The 18,380-nt window shown below is 47.4% G+C and overlaps 1 protein-coding gene across 4 annotated transcripts in view; it reads left to right on the top strand.

The window, feature by feature from the left end:
• The first annotated feature begins 224 nt into the window (after window positions 1–224).
• Shisa6 (shisa family member 6) overlaps window positions 225–18,380 on the top strand; it is a 297,727-nt gene continuing 279,571 nt past the window's right edge. For 2 of the 4 annotated variants that reach the window (XM_021178074.2, XM_021178072.2), the window contains exon 1: window positions 381–1,033. In XM_021178074.2, coding sequence (XP_021033733.1) covers window positions 381–1,033 — 653 coding nt within the window. Of the gene's footprint in view, window positions 1,034–18,380 lie in introns of all 4 variants that reach the window. The other 2 variants (XM_021178073.2, XM_021178071.2) reach the window with 2 other exon arrangements.

Here is an 18,380-nt window from a genome sequence, read left to right as displayed (position 1 = left end):
CCCGTCTCGTCCCGCAGGACCTGCCCGGACGGGACCACGCCGCCGCTGCCGCCGCCTCCGGGAGCCGCGCTTCAGGGCCGGCCTGAGCCGAGTCGCGCGGGGCCGCCGCTGCCGCGGGCGGGGGATGGGGCTGCCCGCTAGGCGCGCGGAGCCCGCAGGGGGAGCGCGGAGCCGGCGCGCAGCCTGAGAGCCCCGCGCAGCCCGCGCCCCGCCGCTCCGTGCGCTCCTGCCGCCTCCCGCGCCTCGATGGCGCCATCTCCCCGCCGCTGACCGGTCCGTCTCGCCCTTCCAGCCCGCCCGGCCGCCCTCGGAGCCCGGCCAGCCGCCGGGGCAGCGGCCTGCAGTCCGCGTCCGCCCGCGCCCTCCCGCCCGGCCCCGCCATGGCGCTGCGCCGCCTCCTGCTGCCGCCTCTGCTGCTGTCGCTGCTGTTGTCGCTCGCGTCCCTGCACCTGCCGCCCGGCGCAGACGCCGCCCGCGGCCGCTCCGGGAACCGGACCCTGAACGCGGGAGCCGTCGGAGGTAGGCGTGCTGGGGGCGCCCTGGCCCGAGGTGGCCGCGAACTAAACAGCACTGCCCGAGCGTCCGGCGTCCCGGAGGCGGGCAGCCGGCGGGGACAGTCCGCAGCAGCGGCAGCGGCGGCGGCGGCGGCCAGCGCGACTGTTACTTACGAGACGTGCTGGGGCTACTACGACGTGAGCGGCCAGTACGACAAGGAGTTCGAGTGCAACAACAGCGAGAGCGGCTACCTGTACTGCTGCGGCACCTGCTACTATCGCTTCTGCTGTAAGAAGCGCCACGAGAAGCTGGACCAGCGCCAGTGCACCAACTACCAAAGCCCCGTATGGGTGCAGACGCCCAGCACCAAGGTAGTGTCGCCCGGGCCCGAGAACAAGTACGACCCGGAGAAGGACAAGACCAACTTCACCGTGTACATCACTTGCGGGGTGATCGCCTTCGTCATCGTGGCGGGCGTCTTCGCCAAGGTCTCCTATGACAAGGCCCACCGCCCTCCACGAGAGATGAACATCCACAGGTGAGAGGCGCTACTGGGTGCCTGCCTTGGGTCCCCAGGCCTCGCGCCCCCCTTAACAGGCCTGGCCCTGTCCTCTTCGCGCATACTATTTCTCCCCTTCTAAGTCACTTCCACAGTGGCTCCCGCATCCCGTAGGAAGCAGCTAGGTGTGCTTTTGGGTTTAGAGAGAATGGCAACACAAAGTACCAGTCTACGGAGTTCATGATGTTCAAGGATAAGAATCTCATCAATAATACCCAGGCTGTATTTCATGGTGCGTGGACACTTTACTATGGGCTGTACCATGCTTAGTTTTCTTGTTTTTGTATTTATTTTTAAAACTGGCGTGCCACTTTAATATAAAGAGCAGAGCAGTGTGGGCACCTCACTGAAAAGAACAGCAAGCGGGTTAGTGTGAGCTGGGATGTTCCCAGGTGTTAAGTGCAGGATGGTATGGAAAGGGCAGTTGCCTCTGCAGGGGAGAATGTTCCCCATTGCGTGTTGACAGAGCACAGAGGGTAGGTCTTCCAGTGGGGTGCTTGCCTTTCCTGATGAGACTGGAGGACTTCTCTCAAGGCAGACCTCTCTGAGTTCAGGCCATCTTTTACTGCACACATGGTAAAGACAGTGGCTACTGTCCCTTTCCAAAATGTGTAACAGGAGCTGAAAACCTGATAGTCCACAGCCCCACTCTGATTTCCTCCCACCCGTGTCTCTGGCTCCCCAGGGAGATCATTGGAAAGTCAAAGCCAAAGGGACAACAGGAGCCCAGCCTCTCCTTTAGGAACTGCACAGGCAGAGGATGCGAAGTCAGCTGTGCTTCCAGCGTCCCCGTGAAGATGAATGGTTGGATGTGGTTCCCATGAAAAGCCCTGCCCCAGGAAACACTTCCATTTCTGGCACACAGAGTGGGCACTGCCCTAGTTCCCAGGCCCAGCCCCCAGCCCACGGCTTGTGAGTTGACCCACCAAGGCTGGCCTGGTCCATCCACCGTTTAGCTAATGTCTGCACATTGCTTATTATCCCCGTGGCTTGAAAACCTCCTCCTGTCACCGCTCTGAACATTAAGCACCCCCACCTTGCTGAAAAGAGGAAGGCGGGCAGAAATTTCTAGGCATGCTGGAAGAGCTGATTCTGCCTGCCTTTCCCACCCTGATCTGGTGGGTGTTGAGAGGAGATGTCAAGGACTAGACTTGGATGCACTCTAGAGGGAGCATCCCTTCTTAACCCTTCCTTACCTGACCTTGCCACCACAGTCTTCCTGTAGCTGTCCCCAGCATGGGCTTACTCAGCATCCCTTTGGACTGGACTAGGCTTGTGAGCAACAGTCTGCAGTCTCTATGCCTTGCTATGTAGAAGATGGGCACTGTGAACAAACTAAGAGCAAGACACCACTTTTTAGGAGTTTGTTTGGTCTGGCAGTGAATTCTCGCTTGACTCAGTTTGCCGAGCAAAGAATGGCTTAGAGGCAGGTGCCTTTCTGAAACAGATGTGCACTGTTTCTCATGTGTTCCCTCTGACCCGGGACTCGGGGACTCATCTCCTCTTTCCTGTCTCGTCTCAGTAAGCCCACATTGGCTCTCACCACTTTCTAGTTGATTCTCACAAACATCTCTTGGGGTTTCTCCCTGCCTCCTCCACTCCTCCCCTTCTCCTCCCCCACCCCCGCACTCTCCCTCCCCCTTTCTTCCTTATTCAGTTTGTTCATGACAGCCTATGTTGATAAGGTTGTGGTCTCAGAGATTAAAGTCTGAGATTGAATCCCTGTGAAAACTGGACATTGCCATGTGGCTCTGAAGAAGTTCTTGATGTCCCTCTCTTCTTCTCCGTATAGTGTCTCTGTCCCACATGGAGGGGGCAGTTTCTAGGGTTGGGAGAAGGAGAGAGTGAACCCTGGGGAAAAGAGCTGAATTTCAGGCCTCAGATCATTATGGAAATAGGCAATGTTTCTCCCTCAAATTCACCCCCTGATTTCATTCAGTTCACAGCACCTCTCCAGCAGCTGCAGCCTCGCCTGGTGGGTGCTATGGAAATCATCACTCTGGTACTGGGTGTGTAGGGGACAGTACTTATCAGTGTTTGTGAGCGGGTGGGGGCTGGGATAGGAGGACACCAGGAGTGACCTTGAGGAGGTTAGGGAACTTCGTTTTTTAGTTCTGGCAAGACAGCATATCACCCGGACCTCTTCCTTCCAAGTGTGTCAGGGTGTGTGCCCACATCGCTCTCACATGCTCCTCTGGGCAGGAGCGGGAGGGGGCTCATCTTCCTCTGCTTATACCTCAGAAGTCATTGCTTGCCTCACCTGGGTGGGGTTGGGGGCTGTGTAGTCTGTGTTGTTAGAGAGGCAAAGTTGTAAGAGATATGTATTCACAGTAATGAGTTTTTCCTAGGGAAAGTGGGGAGAAACAAGAATGGTCATGGTCAGAGGTCAGGTAGGGAGATAGGATGTGCTTCAGTTTCCTGCTTTTTTGAAGTAGTGCAGCCGAGATGTGATGTGTCCTTACTGCAAGGGAGAGCAGAGCTGCTGCAATGTGTGAGCCTCCCTGAAGATAGGCAGACTTGGACCCTTCCTGCCCTGGGGCAAGTGGTCCTGTGTCTGAGGGAGTTTCAGTGAGGAAAGCCTCACTGCAAAGGGATATTGTGGGAGTTTGAGAAAAGATGGAAGAGGGATAGGCCATCTGCTCTGCCTTGGTGCTCGCAGGCCGGGCAGTCCTCTGCTTGCCATACGCATGTGTATTCCTCATGGCTCTTACATCTCTCCCTCCCTTGCAGGGAAGAACAGATTTTGCTTTTTCAAGAAGTGATTAGCCCTCGCTAGCGTGTTTCTGAGTGAGAAGTCAGTGTCTGGAGTGGAGATAGCCAGCTCTCTGGGGAATTCTAGCAGTGAGCACACCCATATCCAGCTGGTTGGGCTCCCGGGAGGAGAAAGCGATGTTAGATCTGGATGAGGGTGTCCCACCTTCCAGGCTGGAACCCCAGTTCTATTAGAAGGTATATTCTTTTCTTATTTCTGCTTTAGAACTTCTCCGGTTAAGGCCGGAACCACAGGCATCCCCCGATTGTCATAGTTTCCTGAGTGTCCCTGAGGTTGTTACCTGGGGCTGTTTGCCCAGAGAATGATGACCATGTCCTCCAGGAGTATGGGCTCTGTCCAGCATCCAGCCTAGGAGGCTGGCCCCCTTTGACATTCTATTCTGCCCTTAGCTGTCTCACATCCAACACATCCAAACCCATTCTTCCTCCTCACCATGACCTGATTCATTAATGTCTTGGAGATGGGAATCTGCTCTAAGGAGGAACCGTGTGGCTCCCTTTTAAGTGGCTAATTAACAGATGGGTTAGGGAGGTTTTAAGATGCTTAGACACAGTTGGCAAAGTCAAAGGTACCTGTACAGGGCTGGGGGTATGATGGAAGGTGGGCAAGGGAGATGGGAGGATGCTCAGAGAAGCAGAGCCCGGGTATCAGGAAAAGAGGAGGGTATTAGGAGGTAACTCATCTACAGAGTCCATCTTCAAATTAACTTTCTGATTTTTAGAGTAGGCCAGGGAAACCTTTGCTTCGCCTTTGCTCTGTCTGGAAGTCAACTACAAGCCAGGAGAGCCCCGCTTTGTGTTTCAGGCCAACACTGCTGTAACAGGATCACTCCAGAGCTGAGCAAATGAAGAACTCTTTCTGAATACCAGGAGACAAACTGTCAAATCCTCTCAAATACTCCAGTTTTTGAAGTGAGCTCTCCATAATGAATTGATCTAAACAGAGCCAACTTGTTTTTTTTTTTTTTGTTTTGTTTTGTTTTGTTTTTTCCTCCAAATTCAGAAGGTTGAAAGGAAAGGGGAAAAACAAATCTTGCCTTGGGCTGAAATTCTTTATCCTTTTTTATGTTTCCCTTTCCCTGTGAGTTAAAAAAAAAAAAGTGCACATAGGGAAAGCTAGGAAATTACAGAAGTTTTATGAAGGAAGATTAGGACCAGGACCCCAGGAAGGCAGAAAGAAGATAACAAAACTAAGAAAGAGAGAAAGAGATTGGACAAAAGGTTATCACAGGAGGGGCGGAGTCACACTATAGATCCTCCCACAGGCGGTTTTGTTATGGTTTTGTTATGGTTCTTGGAAATATGTGGATACAAGGCAAGTGAGCCTGCTCGCTTTAAGAGGGCAAGCAATGGTTCAAACTCCAAAGTACACTCCCTTGACACTCAGGCTAACAGGTTCCCTTCTTGCTTTTAGCAGCACAGCCATGCACACACTCCTCAACAATCCTGAGCTTGACAACACTCTGGGGTCGGGCTGCTCACTGTCTTCGTGGTTCTTTTCTGCACTGTCCCCAGGCTCAGAAAACTTGCACATCTGCCCCACCCTGCCCCGTTTCAGAGTACACTCATCTCAAGGAGGCTGCTGCTAAGAAACCCAGAGCTTTCCCATAGTTCTAGTCTCCTAAGGCACCTGTAGAAGACGAAGTGAAATTCACTGTTTTCAGCTGACTTGAAGGAGAGATTGCGTGGACTCGGTTGCTGGTTTAGATCAACTGTGCAGAAAGCCACACTTAAGATATCTGAAATGTGCAGTGATTGAAAGCGATCAATTATCCCAGGCAGACAGACATGCCTACATATCTGGAATAAAAAGACAGTGTTACCTAGAAGAACTTTCCCTATCTAGTTCCATTGGCTGATTTTTTTCTCAAGGGCATGGAAAGCTATTATTTAGGTCTTAGTCTTTATAGCCCGAGAGCCTCTACCTACTGCATGTTGGAGTTAGCTCTCTGCTCCTGTCTATGACAGTTGCCAGCTTCCTTCTTTCCTATGTCCATCCTGTCTACTCAAATTTCTAAATACCCTGTGTCTGAAATCGTCAGACTCAAGTGACACTTTGCCTTACCGTTTTGTCACGTTCTTTGGCAATATATGGTTTGTGAAATTACAAAATCATGGTTTGCTGCTATGGCTGTGTAAGAGATCTCAGAGGTGGAGAGGGATTCACAGTGGTATACACAATGGCTACCTTCCTCGAAAATATACCTTCTCTGGTGATTCTGTTCCTCTTCACTTTACTTTGAGAAACTCGTTTATTATTTTTCCCTGAGTTACATTCATGACCTCCTTTGTGTTGTTCTTGTTGGCAGGTATTTAGACGGGGAAGAAGGCTGGGCATGGAGAGTTTACCATCAAACCCTCACAGGGTCCAAGGCCCATGGCCTTGAGCCTCTAGTAGGTTTATTGTAAAAGCAATCAAGGCAGATTGTTAACTGTATTTTTTTAATTTAATTTTAAATTTTTCTGCAAGTGAAATCAAAGTCTTAGGAAAAGGCAGACTAACAGGTTCTATTATTTTTCCATTAGGTACAGAATCATGGGCTTATCCCTACAGGCAGTTTAACTCTGTAATTTTATAAGTGAGCCACTTGAAATCAACAGAGCATAGGTCACAATGACACATGTTCCAGCTGCTAGTTGAGTTAGCTTTGGCTGAAGCCCTGGTGTCCGGACCCTAGGTCCAGGCTCAGTCTCCCCCTCCTCATCTTTATCAGAGCATTGCTTTAGGCTTGGTTCTTAGTCATCAGCAAATAACTTTTAGATAGTTGGAGATATGACAGTTCCCCCCACTCCCCCACTTCCTTCCCTCTGTCCTAGCTCGTGAGTCTTGCTGGCTGACCTCTGTATTTCCATCCACCAACAGGATTTCTTGCGACCGTCCCTGGCCGGTCTTTTTATACAGTTTCTCCGCGTTCTTTTCTAAAGGGCAATAACCTGATCTAAGCATAATCCTTTAATAAGATGTGAGTAATGCAGACTGTTGAAGAAGGAAAATACAGCATATGCCAAAGGAGGGTGGACCAGGGCAAGGAAACACTGAATAACAGTGTGGGTAGAAGTTTGAAATTAAAAATGTGGCTCTGGATGCTTCTGCTCTCACCTGGAGGTGGGGAACGTCGCTGAGATTCATCATGTCAGTGAAGATCCTCAGGGTGTGTGTGTGTGTGTGTGTGTGTGCACATGCACATGCGCCCACACACACATGCACATGCCTGTCTGTCTGTCTGTCCAGAATTACCCTCTAGGTATATGTAAGATCACCCTTTGAGACACAAGAACACAGTTCTCTGCCCTGGATCAAGAAACCATCAGTCAACAGAGCTGGAAGTTTGGGCCCATCATTATATGAGATGAATCTGTATGGCATGATGCTTGGGGACTTTACATTTGATATGCCAGATCCTCCCTTTGAAAGAAGTGGAGTGTCTGTCTATATTGAATTCTCTTTCCAAGCAGTCTCCTTGAGAGGCCCTGTGCTGATTCTTCTTCTGCAAATGGCTCCCTAGCACCTCTCTTGGAAATCCTTTGAGACTCTACGTCCAGTCACATTGGCTTTTCATAACCACAACATATTTTCACCCTCCCGGGGAGATCTGGTTCGTTTAAGCTGTAATAAGTCATGGGTCAGGTTGACAAATGGACCAGGTGATGGGAAACCACAGTGCCTTCACTAATAAGAGCTGCTAGGAGGAGCGTTTCTATGAGCTGGAAAGGTAGGAAGGACCAGAGGAGAAAGAGCCCCTCACCTGCCATGACCATGCGGGACTGGGCTGCTCCTCACGTGGGCAGAGAAGTGCCTCTTAGGCTAGACCAGTTTCAAGTGACAGCCGTGTGCTGGGCAAGCTGTGGGACAGTTGGGAAAGAAGACAAAAGGAAGGAGTTGAATATGCATCAAACATTTCAGATAACTGCTCAAAAAAGGGTGGAAAAAAAGAATGTCCCACATTTCTGCATAAAATAGTAGACAGATCGCTCAATTTAGCTTCCTGCTTTGATACTGAGGGTAAAGGGACCCAGTTTCTTTGGGATGCATGCGGAGAGGAAACCTGGGATCAGAGCCCCTGTTCACTGCCCTGTGCTCTCTGTCACAGGGCCACTGCCTCTGCAGTTCTGTAGTCAGATAGGGTTCCCACTTGGGTCAGACAGCATAGGTATTAGCAGATCCCTGAAGATGAGGCTGCCACAGCATTTCTAGGAGATTCATAGAAACCATTCCTCATGGCTGCCTTCTTCCCATGCCCCCCAAATAAATATTTATGGGATAGGATTAGTTGGTGCCAGAGTGGGCTGACTGAATGAAGAAAAAGGGCCGGGGAGGCACCCACTCTTGTCTATGAAGTTGGGGACAGTCGTGACTGTGCTGTTGCAGATAAGTACTTTCCCCCCCATTTCAGTCAGTGCTTAGGGAAAGTGGGGCCTGAACTTAAGTATCACTCCCACAGCCCCTCCAAATTTATGTGGAGGCCTCTTTGAAATACTCTTGAGGGAGTCCATTCCACTATGAACTAGTCAGTGGGTATCTTCCTGTGAGGAACTTTCACTCTTCCATCATCTGTGACACCCAGAAAAGCTATGAAGCCCGAGGTTTCGGTTGGATGAGGTCTCAAGCAATAGTGCCTGGCCTTGAAAACTTACTATGCACCAGGAGTCTTGTTCTGCATTTGCCATGCTAAGTCTCACTGCTACTCTCCCTTCAAACTCCCCCCACCCCCAGAGTATAGAGCCCTATTTTACAGATGAGGAAACCTACTCAGAGAACCATAATGACTTGCCCAAGGCCAGGCTACTAGTATGTTGCTCATCTTCATCTTCCTTTAGGGTCTAGAAAAATAGCTGTCTTCCTCCTTCCTGACAGAATCAGAGATACTACATAATGCACAAGAAAGCAGCCCCTCTACCTGCCCCTGGGATGAGTTGTCACCATAAAGGACAACAGGGTCAGTGACCTCTCATCCAGGGCTAGTAACACCCCTACTTAGACTGCATGTGGGGTACAGAGGTGCCCAGAACAGTGAGAGGGTTTTGTTTCAAGGGTGAATACTGTTGATTGAGATGGTGAAGGCTTGCAAAGATGTAAAAAGCAAGACAAAATCTTGAAGTTCATTGAAGGAAAAACAAAAAGAACCCAGTCCCCTGTGTGGTTCAGAAGGAAGCCCTGGGCAATTGCACATGAGTCATAGTCTCGGAGAGAGACGAGAGGAGCTAGGAAGTGGAGGAAAGATGAGGTCCAGGGAGAATGGACCTCAGGGCACCCCCAGTTTTAATTACTGAGGCTCGCAGCTTGCTAACAGGTCCATTTATCATAGTCCCTCTCCACCCCACTTCCCCATTTATAACACCCAGGTGCTGCACATGCAAAAGAGAGCTGCAGCCAACTCTCTCATGCCCACTTGAGCTATCCCCTCTCACTCATGTCCCACTAAATGGGCCAAGTCCATACTTGGCTCCTTCTACAGTCTCTGCTTCCTTCCTTCTCAGGTCAGAGTGCACAGGAGGAGAAAAGAAACCTGAGACATCCTAACAGCCACAGCGGGGTGTGGCCTCCAGCTGTTGTGCCTAAGTGCCAGTGTGGTGGGGCCCACATCCTTGACATCTTTGGTCTGTAGTACCATAGCAGGGGTATTGGAGCAGAGTCTCTAACCAAGGAAGCTGTTTCAGTAGCCTCCAGAAACTTAGCTCTGCACATCACTGGTTTGGTCTTCTTGCTTGCTTCCAGCCTTTTGCCCTTCCAGGATCCTCCTTGCCTAAAACCACTGTTCCTGTCTCCAGTGCCTGAGAGCTAAAGCCCCAGCAAGGCTTTAGGTGGCTAGAATCTTGGCCCTGTTCCCTAAAGTTGGTACAAGAGTCTTTGCTTCCTGTAGCCTTCTCAAACATGCTCATTATCCCCTGGGCTTTCGGCATTTGGTTTCATGGCTTGTTCCTATTAGCTTCTGCATTAAAGTCTCATTACTCAGAACACCTGTCCTCCGGACATGTTTGTTGTTCTCTAAGCCAAATGTCCTCTTCTGGGAAATGTGGTGTCCACCCTTCTCCCTCTTCCTGCATTCCAGCTGCACCCTGAAGAGGAATGTGGACCCTGGGATGGGCTATTCATTAGGTACAATCTGAGAGAGCCTCTCTAATGCTTCCATCCCCTCCTTTCCTAGGTCCTGAGCCTTAAAACCTCTGCTGGGCTTAGTAGATGGGTTCGGGGGAGAGAGGGTGGGGAAGAGACAGTTGTTGGGAAGCTTTTGTTGTTTGCTTGTTTGTTTGTTTTCCCAGTTCTGGAGTCAGGGTCAGATGTCAGCAGGAGAGAGTTGTGACTTCACACTGACTGTTCTTTTGGAGGATGAATGAGGTTCACACCAAACCATCCACGAAATGATTGGCAGGCTGCTAGTCCAGATGCCAATGCTACTTCAGAACCGGAGGTTGACCACGGAGCACTGCTCTCCTGCTATGCTCCTAGTCGCCTGTCTCTGACTTATTCCCATGGCAAGAAAGCTGCCTGAAGTGTCCTGGGAGTAACAGCCCATAGGCTTCAGGAGCCAGTACAGGTCATTTGTGCTTAGATGACCCACAGCCAGGACACATGTCCATGCAGTGAGTACCTCTTCTCTGTAACCTGGAGCATTTAAGCAAAGGATCCATTATGCTTCTTTCTTCTCTTTCAAGTCACATCATTAAAATGTATCTTTTTGTGATTTTTCCATGTCTCCTCTGCCACTGCTGCTTTCCCATTTCTCCTTCTCTCGATTCCTGGTCACTTCTCTCTTGTCTTTCTAACTCTAACCTCCTCCAGCTCTTCTTCTTGAATCCATTCGGCTGTGACTTCATTAAATAGCATTGATTCAGATGCCACTAATTCAAAATTTATCCAAATTGGACCTGGACAAAGTTGTTTTTTTCCTTTCTCTATTTGATAGAAAGCTACGATGAGCCGATTAATAGCTTAGACAAGACTGCAAACTCTGTGCATGGCACATACGCTACAGAGAAGGACAGATTGTCTGAGCCAGCCAGGTAGACAATTGGCATGCTAAGGACCAATTGTTCATATCTATTCAATAAAGTAGCTTCTAAAGATCAGTTTTATTTTATTATTTTAAAATCTCATTTAAAACACCACAATGGCTCAAGGAACAGTAAACATGTTATTTCCTGGCTTAGGCCCATTTTCATCTACTCTGGGAGCAGAAACCAGAAGATCACAAGTTCAAGGCCTACCTGGACTTGAGCAATTTAGTGAGACCCTATCTCAAACTAAAAAAGTCGAATATGGCTTGTAATAAAGTACTTGCTTCCCATGCACTGCCCTAGGTAGAATCCTCGGTATTGTGCCCAGGTGTGTGTGCACACAGACAGTTATATCCTGTATGTGTCTGGCAATTCTCTCCTATATCACCTTCCCAAATTGCTATGGAATGAGTGCTGCTCAACTCCCTTCAACTCCAGGAACTCTTGCAGATTTTTCTCTATTGCTTCTTTTTTCATTTCATTTTCTCATGTTCTTAGAATCCACAACTTTTTCAGCTTTGAGAAGTAGTGTTTGTTTACGCTGTCATAACTGCAGGATGGCCAGCTGACCCTTCGAGGAAAGGGTCCCAAGCTTTCAGACTGGGACCTACTTAGGACAGCTTGCCCTACTTATGGGGGACAGAAGAGCTTTGTTCCATTTGAGGGTCTTGCTCAGTGGCTTTGGGTACATAAATCGCTGTCCCAACACCACTGTTCAGAGGAGGCAGCTTCACGGCTTCTGAAAGCCGTCAGCAGGCATCCTTGCCTCTTCTAGATAAAGGACTTTGACATCCTCCCCTTCATCTGCTTATGTGCTCTCCAGGGACAGATGACAGAGCTCTTTTCTCTTAATTTGGGGGTTGTCATCCATCTTCTCCTGCTGTGGAGCATTTTCTAAATGTCAAGATAGGGAGCCACTTCCATCACTCCATCTCCATGATCTTGGTGAGTCCTTTCGCCCCTCTGGTCTATTAGCTGGAAGTGCGATAAGGGAGAATACACTGTAGTGGTAATGGGCTTCTCTGGCTCATTCTGACCCCAGTGCACCTGGAAAGTCAGGACAACAGGTCCAGGTGACATCTTCAGCTAAAAGCGCAGCATCCCTGGGGATGGAGGAGAATGCATTTTTCCTTATACATTCCTGTATTTGTACCTTATAGTCCTTGTTGAAGGACAAACATGTCCTCTGCAAATGGCCTCATAAGCATGCTTGGCTTTAGCATGTTTATCTTATAGATACTCTTGGCAGAAAGGGACTCAGAATGCCCTTTTAGACTCTTCTCTCCTCTTAGAGTATAAGTGTTCATTCATTTATCTATTCTGCAGACAGTCTGGTCTACTCTTGGAATGCATTTTTAGTTAACGTTCATGGGGAACCCAAACTGACTCTTCACCTTCACAAGACTGCAAAACATCTCATAGCCAGCAGTCACTCCATCATTTGAATCGATATCCATATTTGTGAGTCTTCCCATGGACCGTGGCTTTAAGTCTGTCTAGCTACGCTGAGGCCATCTGTCTACCACAACAACCACACATGGACCCTAGCCACTCAAATGCAGCTTAAAGATCCAAAGAGTTCTTTAGGGAAGCTAGTGGAAGAAAGAAGCTCAAGGAAGTAACTTTCCTTGTTTGCAAGTCCCATCAATAGGGCTAGTCAGGAAGTGTCATCCTCATTTGGTTAAACCAGAATGTCAACCACTGACTGACTGAGTAACCTTTGCAAGGATATTATTTACTAGAGCATGAACATGATGATAATGTTTATACTTAAAGAAGGAAAAGATGGATAGATAGAAGCAAAAAGGAAGAAAAAGAGAGAGAAGGAGAAGAAACCAAATACTTTATAGGAAATACTTGCTTAGTCAGGTTGATATGCTTGTCCAACCAAGTCCCTGATGAAATCTATGGATTTGCTCCTGTTGTGGGTCCTCTGGCTCTCTAGGGGCCTTTATCTTGATGCTTCCTTGTATGACAGACAAAACATGCTCTGATCTGCAATGGCCTAGTGCAAAAGAACACACACTGTCTTTGCACCTGCCTCTCCAGGTCCAAGTACAGGGTTCAGAAATACTTGCTGTGTGAGCATGTAGCTTCTTCTCATTAGGCTGTGGTGGGAGATGTGATCTGTGGGTGATCCCTTCCAAGATGATTGTGGCTGCAGCTAGACCTTGTGATTTGAGAGTTTTGTTATGTCAGCTTTGTTGGATCGTTCTCCATGACTTCCCTCTTCCACCTGTCCTATGCTTGTGTTTCTCTAGGCTGAGCCCATTTAAGATTTATTTAGTCAAGTATTTATTTAGTGCTTACTAGGCACCAGTGTTTCACTAATATTAACTAATTTATTAATCTTCATGACATTCCTAAGAGGTAGGCAATATTATTTTTTGCCCTATTACCTTGGCTTAATTTTTAAATGAGGAAACAGAGCCATGGGAATATAATAAGTAGCTGGTTGATGAGCATTAGTGTATGAAATGGCCACTATCCCAACATAGGCTCCATATTTAGAATCCCAGTATTTAGTCACCAGGCTATCTTGTCTGTGTTTTGCTCACCTAGAGACTTTAGTAAGGCAAAACAGAGGTCTTTTAGCAGAAGCAAAGAGGAAAACAAAACAAAACAGAACATCAAAACCAACCAAAATAAACCGAATATACAATCAATTTGTACCTTACACACAGGTGCTTTTATAAACTCACCTGTCATGTGGTTGGCTGTGTGTTTATGCTAACACATCTTGGTAACAGTTCTCCTGCCCCAACCCTCCAGTCTCCAGGCCCCTATTTTCAATTATCCAGTAGCAAGACTTGACACACTCAAATCTGATTTATTCTCAAATCATCCAAAGATTGCTGGAAAGTCTGTTTGGTCTTGATGCTTCTGTATTTCTTAGACATGGGTAAATTTGCATTATGATTTCTGAAGTCTGGAAGCAGTGCATGGAGATGATGCTATTGGAAATGGGTTTTCAGATTCTGCAGACTCTTGGCTGGTCACCTGTTAAGAGCCTCAGAACGGATATACATCGAGCAGCAGCAACTGGCCCTACTTACTTGAAAAACATAACAAGCAGGCCGCCCTTTCCTTGCAGAGATGTTTACTGGCCGTGATGAATTCCAATTGTGCTGGGGACAACTCAGACCTGCAGAACAGCTCAATGCAGATGCATAGACATTGTTAACCAACAAATGAGATCCCGCATCCATTCTATGCCTCTGTGTGAGAAGAGCGGTCTTGTGCACACACAAAGCCAGCAGCTGTGTTTTTCAAGTGGACTGTGCGAGAACTGGGAATAGGGAAAAATAAATTAAGCCATTCTCCTTGGTCTGAGGTTATTAAAAATATGTTCATTTCAGTTGTCCTGACTGCAGATTTTGGAGGATAAAAACACTCTGACTGCCCAGAAGAGAACGTCAAAGGAGAGGTCAAAGAGGACACCAGCTTGTCCTTAAGTTTAGTGCCAGTAAGAGCTCAGTTATCTGGAACTCAAATAACTGGAATCCTTTATCTAGCTAGACTAGAACACCTATACGTCACTTCTAGGAAAATGTAAAAGAAGCAGCTATGAGAGATTCACAGGGAAAATGAAAGCCAGCTTCCATACTCTGCCTTGCAGTTTTGACAATGAGTTCCCTTTCCTGAACTGTACACTTTACTTCGCCTTCTCTGTGAGAAGTGATGAGAGATGGTCCCTCTCGTCAAGAACCAAAATTCTTAGTAATAATATAAAAGAATTAGTTGTATTCTTTTACAGAGGCAGGGATGTCTTGAGAAAATTCTTCAAAACTCAGGAGAGTTCTAACTACTCCTCAGGACTAAGAACATTTGCTGCGATAGTTTATTTGTAGACTCGCTCACTTTGGCATTTTATCACGCCTCCACCTCACCATCACTTTCTTCTCATTCTCTCCCCAAAGGAGAAAGGACATGACTGGGGGCTGCCTGTCCAGCTAGCCTTGCTCTTGATGTGAGTCAACTTACTGGACGGTAGCCGAACATATTTTCTTCCTTTATGTGACTTAAGCATTTATGTGGCTCAGCTGGGAATGTAGCTGCTACTAGAGGCCACATGGGTTATTTCCACGTCCCCATCAACAGGGTATTAATAGACTAAAGATTTATACGATGAGATAGGGGGGTCCCAAGTTTCTACATACATCAAAAATCTAAAGTTTCATTTTGTGTTCTGTTGCCCCAGTTGTTTTTAAGCTTGGAAATTCATGAAGGCCAGGTGTCTTAGTCAGGGTTTCTATTCCTGCACTAACATCATGACCAAGAAACAAGTTGGGGAGGAAAGGGTTTATTTCACTTACAGATTTGTTATTTATCACCAAAGGAAGTCCAGACTGGAACTCAAGCAGGTCAGGAAGCAGGAGCTGATGCAGAGGACATGGAGGGATGTTAATTACTGGCTTGCTTCCCCTGGCTTGCTCAGCTTGCTTTCTTATAGAACCCAAGATGACCAGCTCAGGGATGGCACCACCCACAATGAGCCCTTGCACCCTTGATCACTAATTGAGAAAATGCCTTACAGCTGGATCTCATGGAGCATTTCCTCAACTGAAGCTCCTTTCTCTGTGATAACTCCAGCTTGTGTCAAGTTGACACACAAAACCAGCCAGGACACCAGGAGACCGGAACTTGGCAAAGCAGTCCTTAGTTTTCCATTCTGGCCTCCTGCAGAGCAGCGATCTAATGAGGTATAGTGGCACCTGGGTAGGATTTTATTTGACCAAAAGGTTAGCTGCTAAAATCTTTAATGTTTCAAAGTGGACAGTGTTAATGACTCCCAGTGACAAATAGAACCGAGAAGATGAGCTGCAGCTGAGGTCAGAGGTCCACTAAGGATCGAATACTCTGTAAAGCTCTATTGTTCAAAGACCATGGTAGGGTCATAGGGGGCTAAAACTGTGATTGCGAGGCTAGAAGGAAGAATGGATAGATCAGTGAGTGAACAGGATTAATGAAAATGTGAGTTGAGGGAAGGAATGAATGGTTAGGTGGGGAGATAGATGAGCGGGTGGGTAAATGCACTGGATGGTTAGGTAGACTGGTGGAACAAAGATGAATAGATGGGTGCATGGAAGAATAAGTGGGTACCTGAATGAGAGAATGGATGGATGGACCAATGGTTAGATGGATAGGTAGAATGGCTGGCTGGCTTGGAAGGTGAATGGATGGATGTAGATGAAGGAATAAGTGAGTACAGATAAAATCTTGACCCAGTCATTTACTAGTTGCATCTGCATGCCCACCTATCACTTGGCATTTGCTAAACTTGAAGGCCATAGTGTAAAAGTAATTTTTATTCATCTGATGTAATTGTCATCACAGAGGCTTACTGCCTAGGCAACTAACCTAGGCCAGTCCTGGAAACTTCTAGCCTCTATACTATCTAATCTAGGCCTAGAGGGTTTTCAGCTTCTGAGACTTACTGCTAAGTAAGTCCACCCTTTCTTGTTCTTTCTGATCTCTGGCTGACTGATTCAACTCAGTTGTTCTGATTCAAACTTCTCACAAAGCTGACTGATTCAACCTGGTTTCCCTCTTGGCCTCTGATGAAGTTACTCTGGCCTCAAACGAACTCTGGCAATCTGTTCTGATATGGCTTCTTCTCCTTTTCTGACTTGATTTGTCTTCACCTGTGTCTAGCTTGATCTTTCTTCAACCTCTCTCTGTAAAGCTCTCCCAGTAAAACTGCCTTCTCCTTCTCTCTGGCCCTGCTCTCTATAACTGTCCAGGTAAAATTGTCTCCTTCCTTCCTTTCTGGACTACCCCTCAAGTAGCATCCCCTTCCTCTCTCTTCTAAAAAAAGTTGAGCATATTCTATTCTGTCAGATCTTTCTCTGATTTGTCACTTTGTCTGCCACTCAATTAGACATCACTTTCAACCATGGGTGCTTCCTTCTACAAGCTAACGTTACCTTCATTGTTTGGGATTAAAGGAGTTTACTAAGGGCATGTCTGTATTCCAGTCAGAGGGATTACAGGTGTGGGCCAAGAGGTGAGCCACACTGCAACTAGAAACAGGATTTTTTTCTAGTAAACAACACCATCTCGGGGTTCACGTATCAAATATCCTGCAACGTCACAGTGGTCCCTGTTTGTCAACTTAAAAGGCCTAAAGTCATCTGGGATGGGGGAGCCTCAGTTTTTGTTTTTTGTTTTTGTTTGTTTTGTTTATTAAATGCCTTCATCTGATTGGCTTATAGGCAAGTCTGTGGGAACATTTTCTTGTCTAATGATTGATGTGAGAGGGCCCAGCCCACTCTAGATGGTGTCACCTCTGGGCAGGTGGTCCTAGGTTGTATAAGACAACAAGCTGAGCAAGCTATAGGGAGCAAGCCAGTGAGCAGCATCCTTCCATGGTCTCTGCTTCCATTCCTGTCTCCAGGTTCTTGCCCTCATTTCTCTCAATGACGGATTGTGATTGGAATATATAAGCTAATAAACCCTTTCTTTCCCAAGTTGCTTTTGGGTCGTGGTGTTTATCACAGAAAACAAAATAAAAAACAGTAACAACATAAAAACAAACAAACAATAATAACACGCACATTTGGGGAGAGCAGAAGGAATCATTAAAGAGGAAAGTGGGATATATGTAAGAGGTGGTCTCTGCAAAAGAAGATGCCCAGGCTCAAGTCAGAAGCACAACATTTTATTTCTGTTTCATTTGTTTAAATACTGAGCTAAGTCTGGGTCTTAAATCAATAGTAAAATGTAGGGTACTATAGCGGTAAATGTCACAGTGCTAGAAGCAAAGGCAGTGGGCTAGGCAGGAAAGCACACTGGGAGACTAAGTGCTGTTCAAAGGTAAGCTGGCATTTCCATCCTCCTGATGACTAAAGCAATGCCTGGGACTGAAGAGGGCCCACGTTTCCTGGTCTGAGTGATCAGAATTGGATTTCTTTCCCAATTAATTGACTCTCCCCCATGAAGCGTGTGCCACAGGAAACCATAGGAGGGAACAGTGAAATCAACAAGAAAACAGATTTTTTTCAGGCAAAAGAGTTTCTTGACTTGATACGTTAGATAGTGCAGCCAGCATGACGGACAGGGAAGAGGGCTGGGGTGACGGTGTTCCACAAGTTCCTAAATGAGGTACATTTGTTGCCCTCATCTGTGGTGGGCACCAGGTTCCTGGTGGGGTGGAGCCTTGCCCTTGCTCCCTCACATGACCTGTTCTCTGTCTCTCCCTCTCTGGGTTTCCTTTTCTCTAAATGTCTCCCCCAGTTCCCTCTTCTGTAACAGCTTCCTATCCACATTTCCTTGAGACCATTGACAACGTTACTCAGGATTTTAAGCAAATAAATAAACTGGTCTTGACCCAAATCACTCATTTGCTAATTGTTTCTGCGTGCCCAGATATCACCTGGCATTTGCCAAATTAGCAGGGCCAGCTGGACAGAGCAGGAAGCAGCTCTGAATGGCTCTCTCCCTCTGTTTCTCTTTCCCTTCCTCTCTTCTGGTTCCCATTTTTCTCTTGCCCTTCCTTCTGTTTCTCTCTCTCTCTCTCTCTCTCTCTCTCTCTCTCTCTCTCTCTCTCTCTCTCTCT

Source organism: Mus caroli, chromosome 11 (genome assembly GCF_900094665.2).
Source record: "Mus caroli chromosome 11, CAROLI_EIJ_v1.1, whole genome shotgun sequence".
NCBI classification, from domain to species: domain Eukaryota; kingdom Metazoa; phylum Chordata; class Mammalia; order Rodentia; family Muridae; genus Mus; species Mus caroli.
This window is presented reverse-complemented; position numbering and strand designations above follow the sequence as displayed.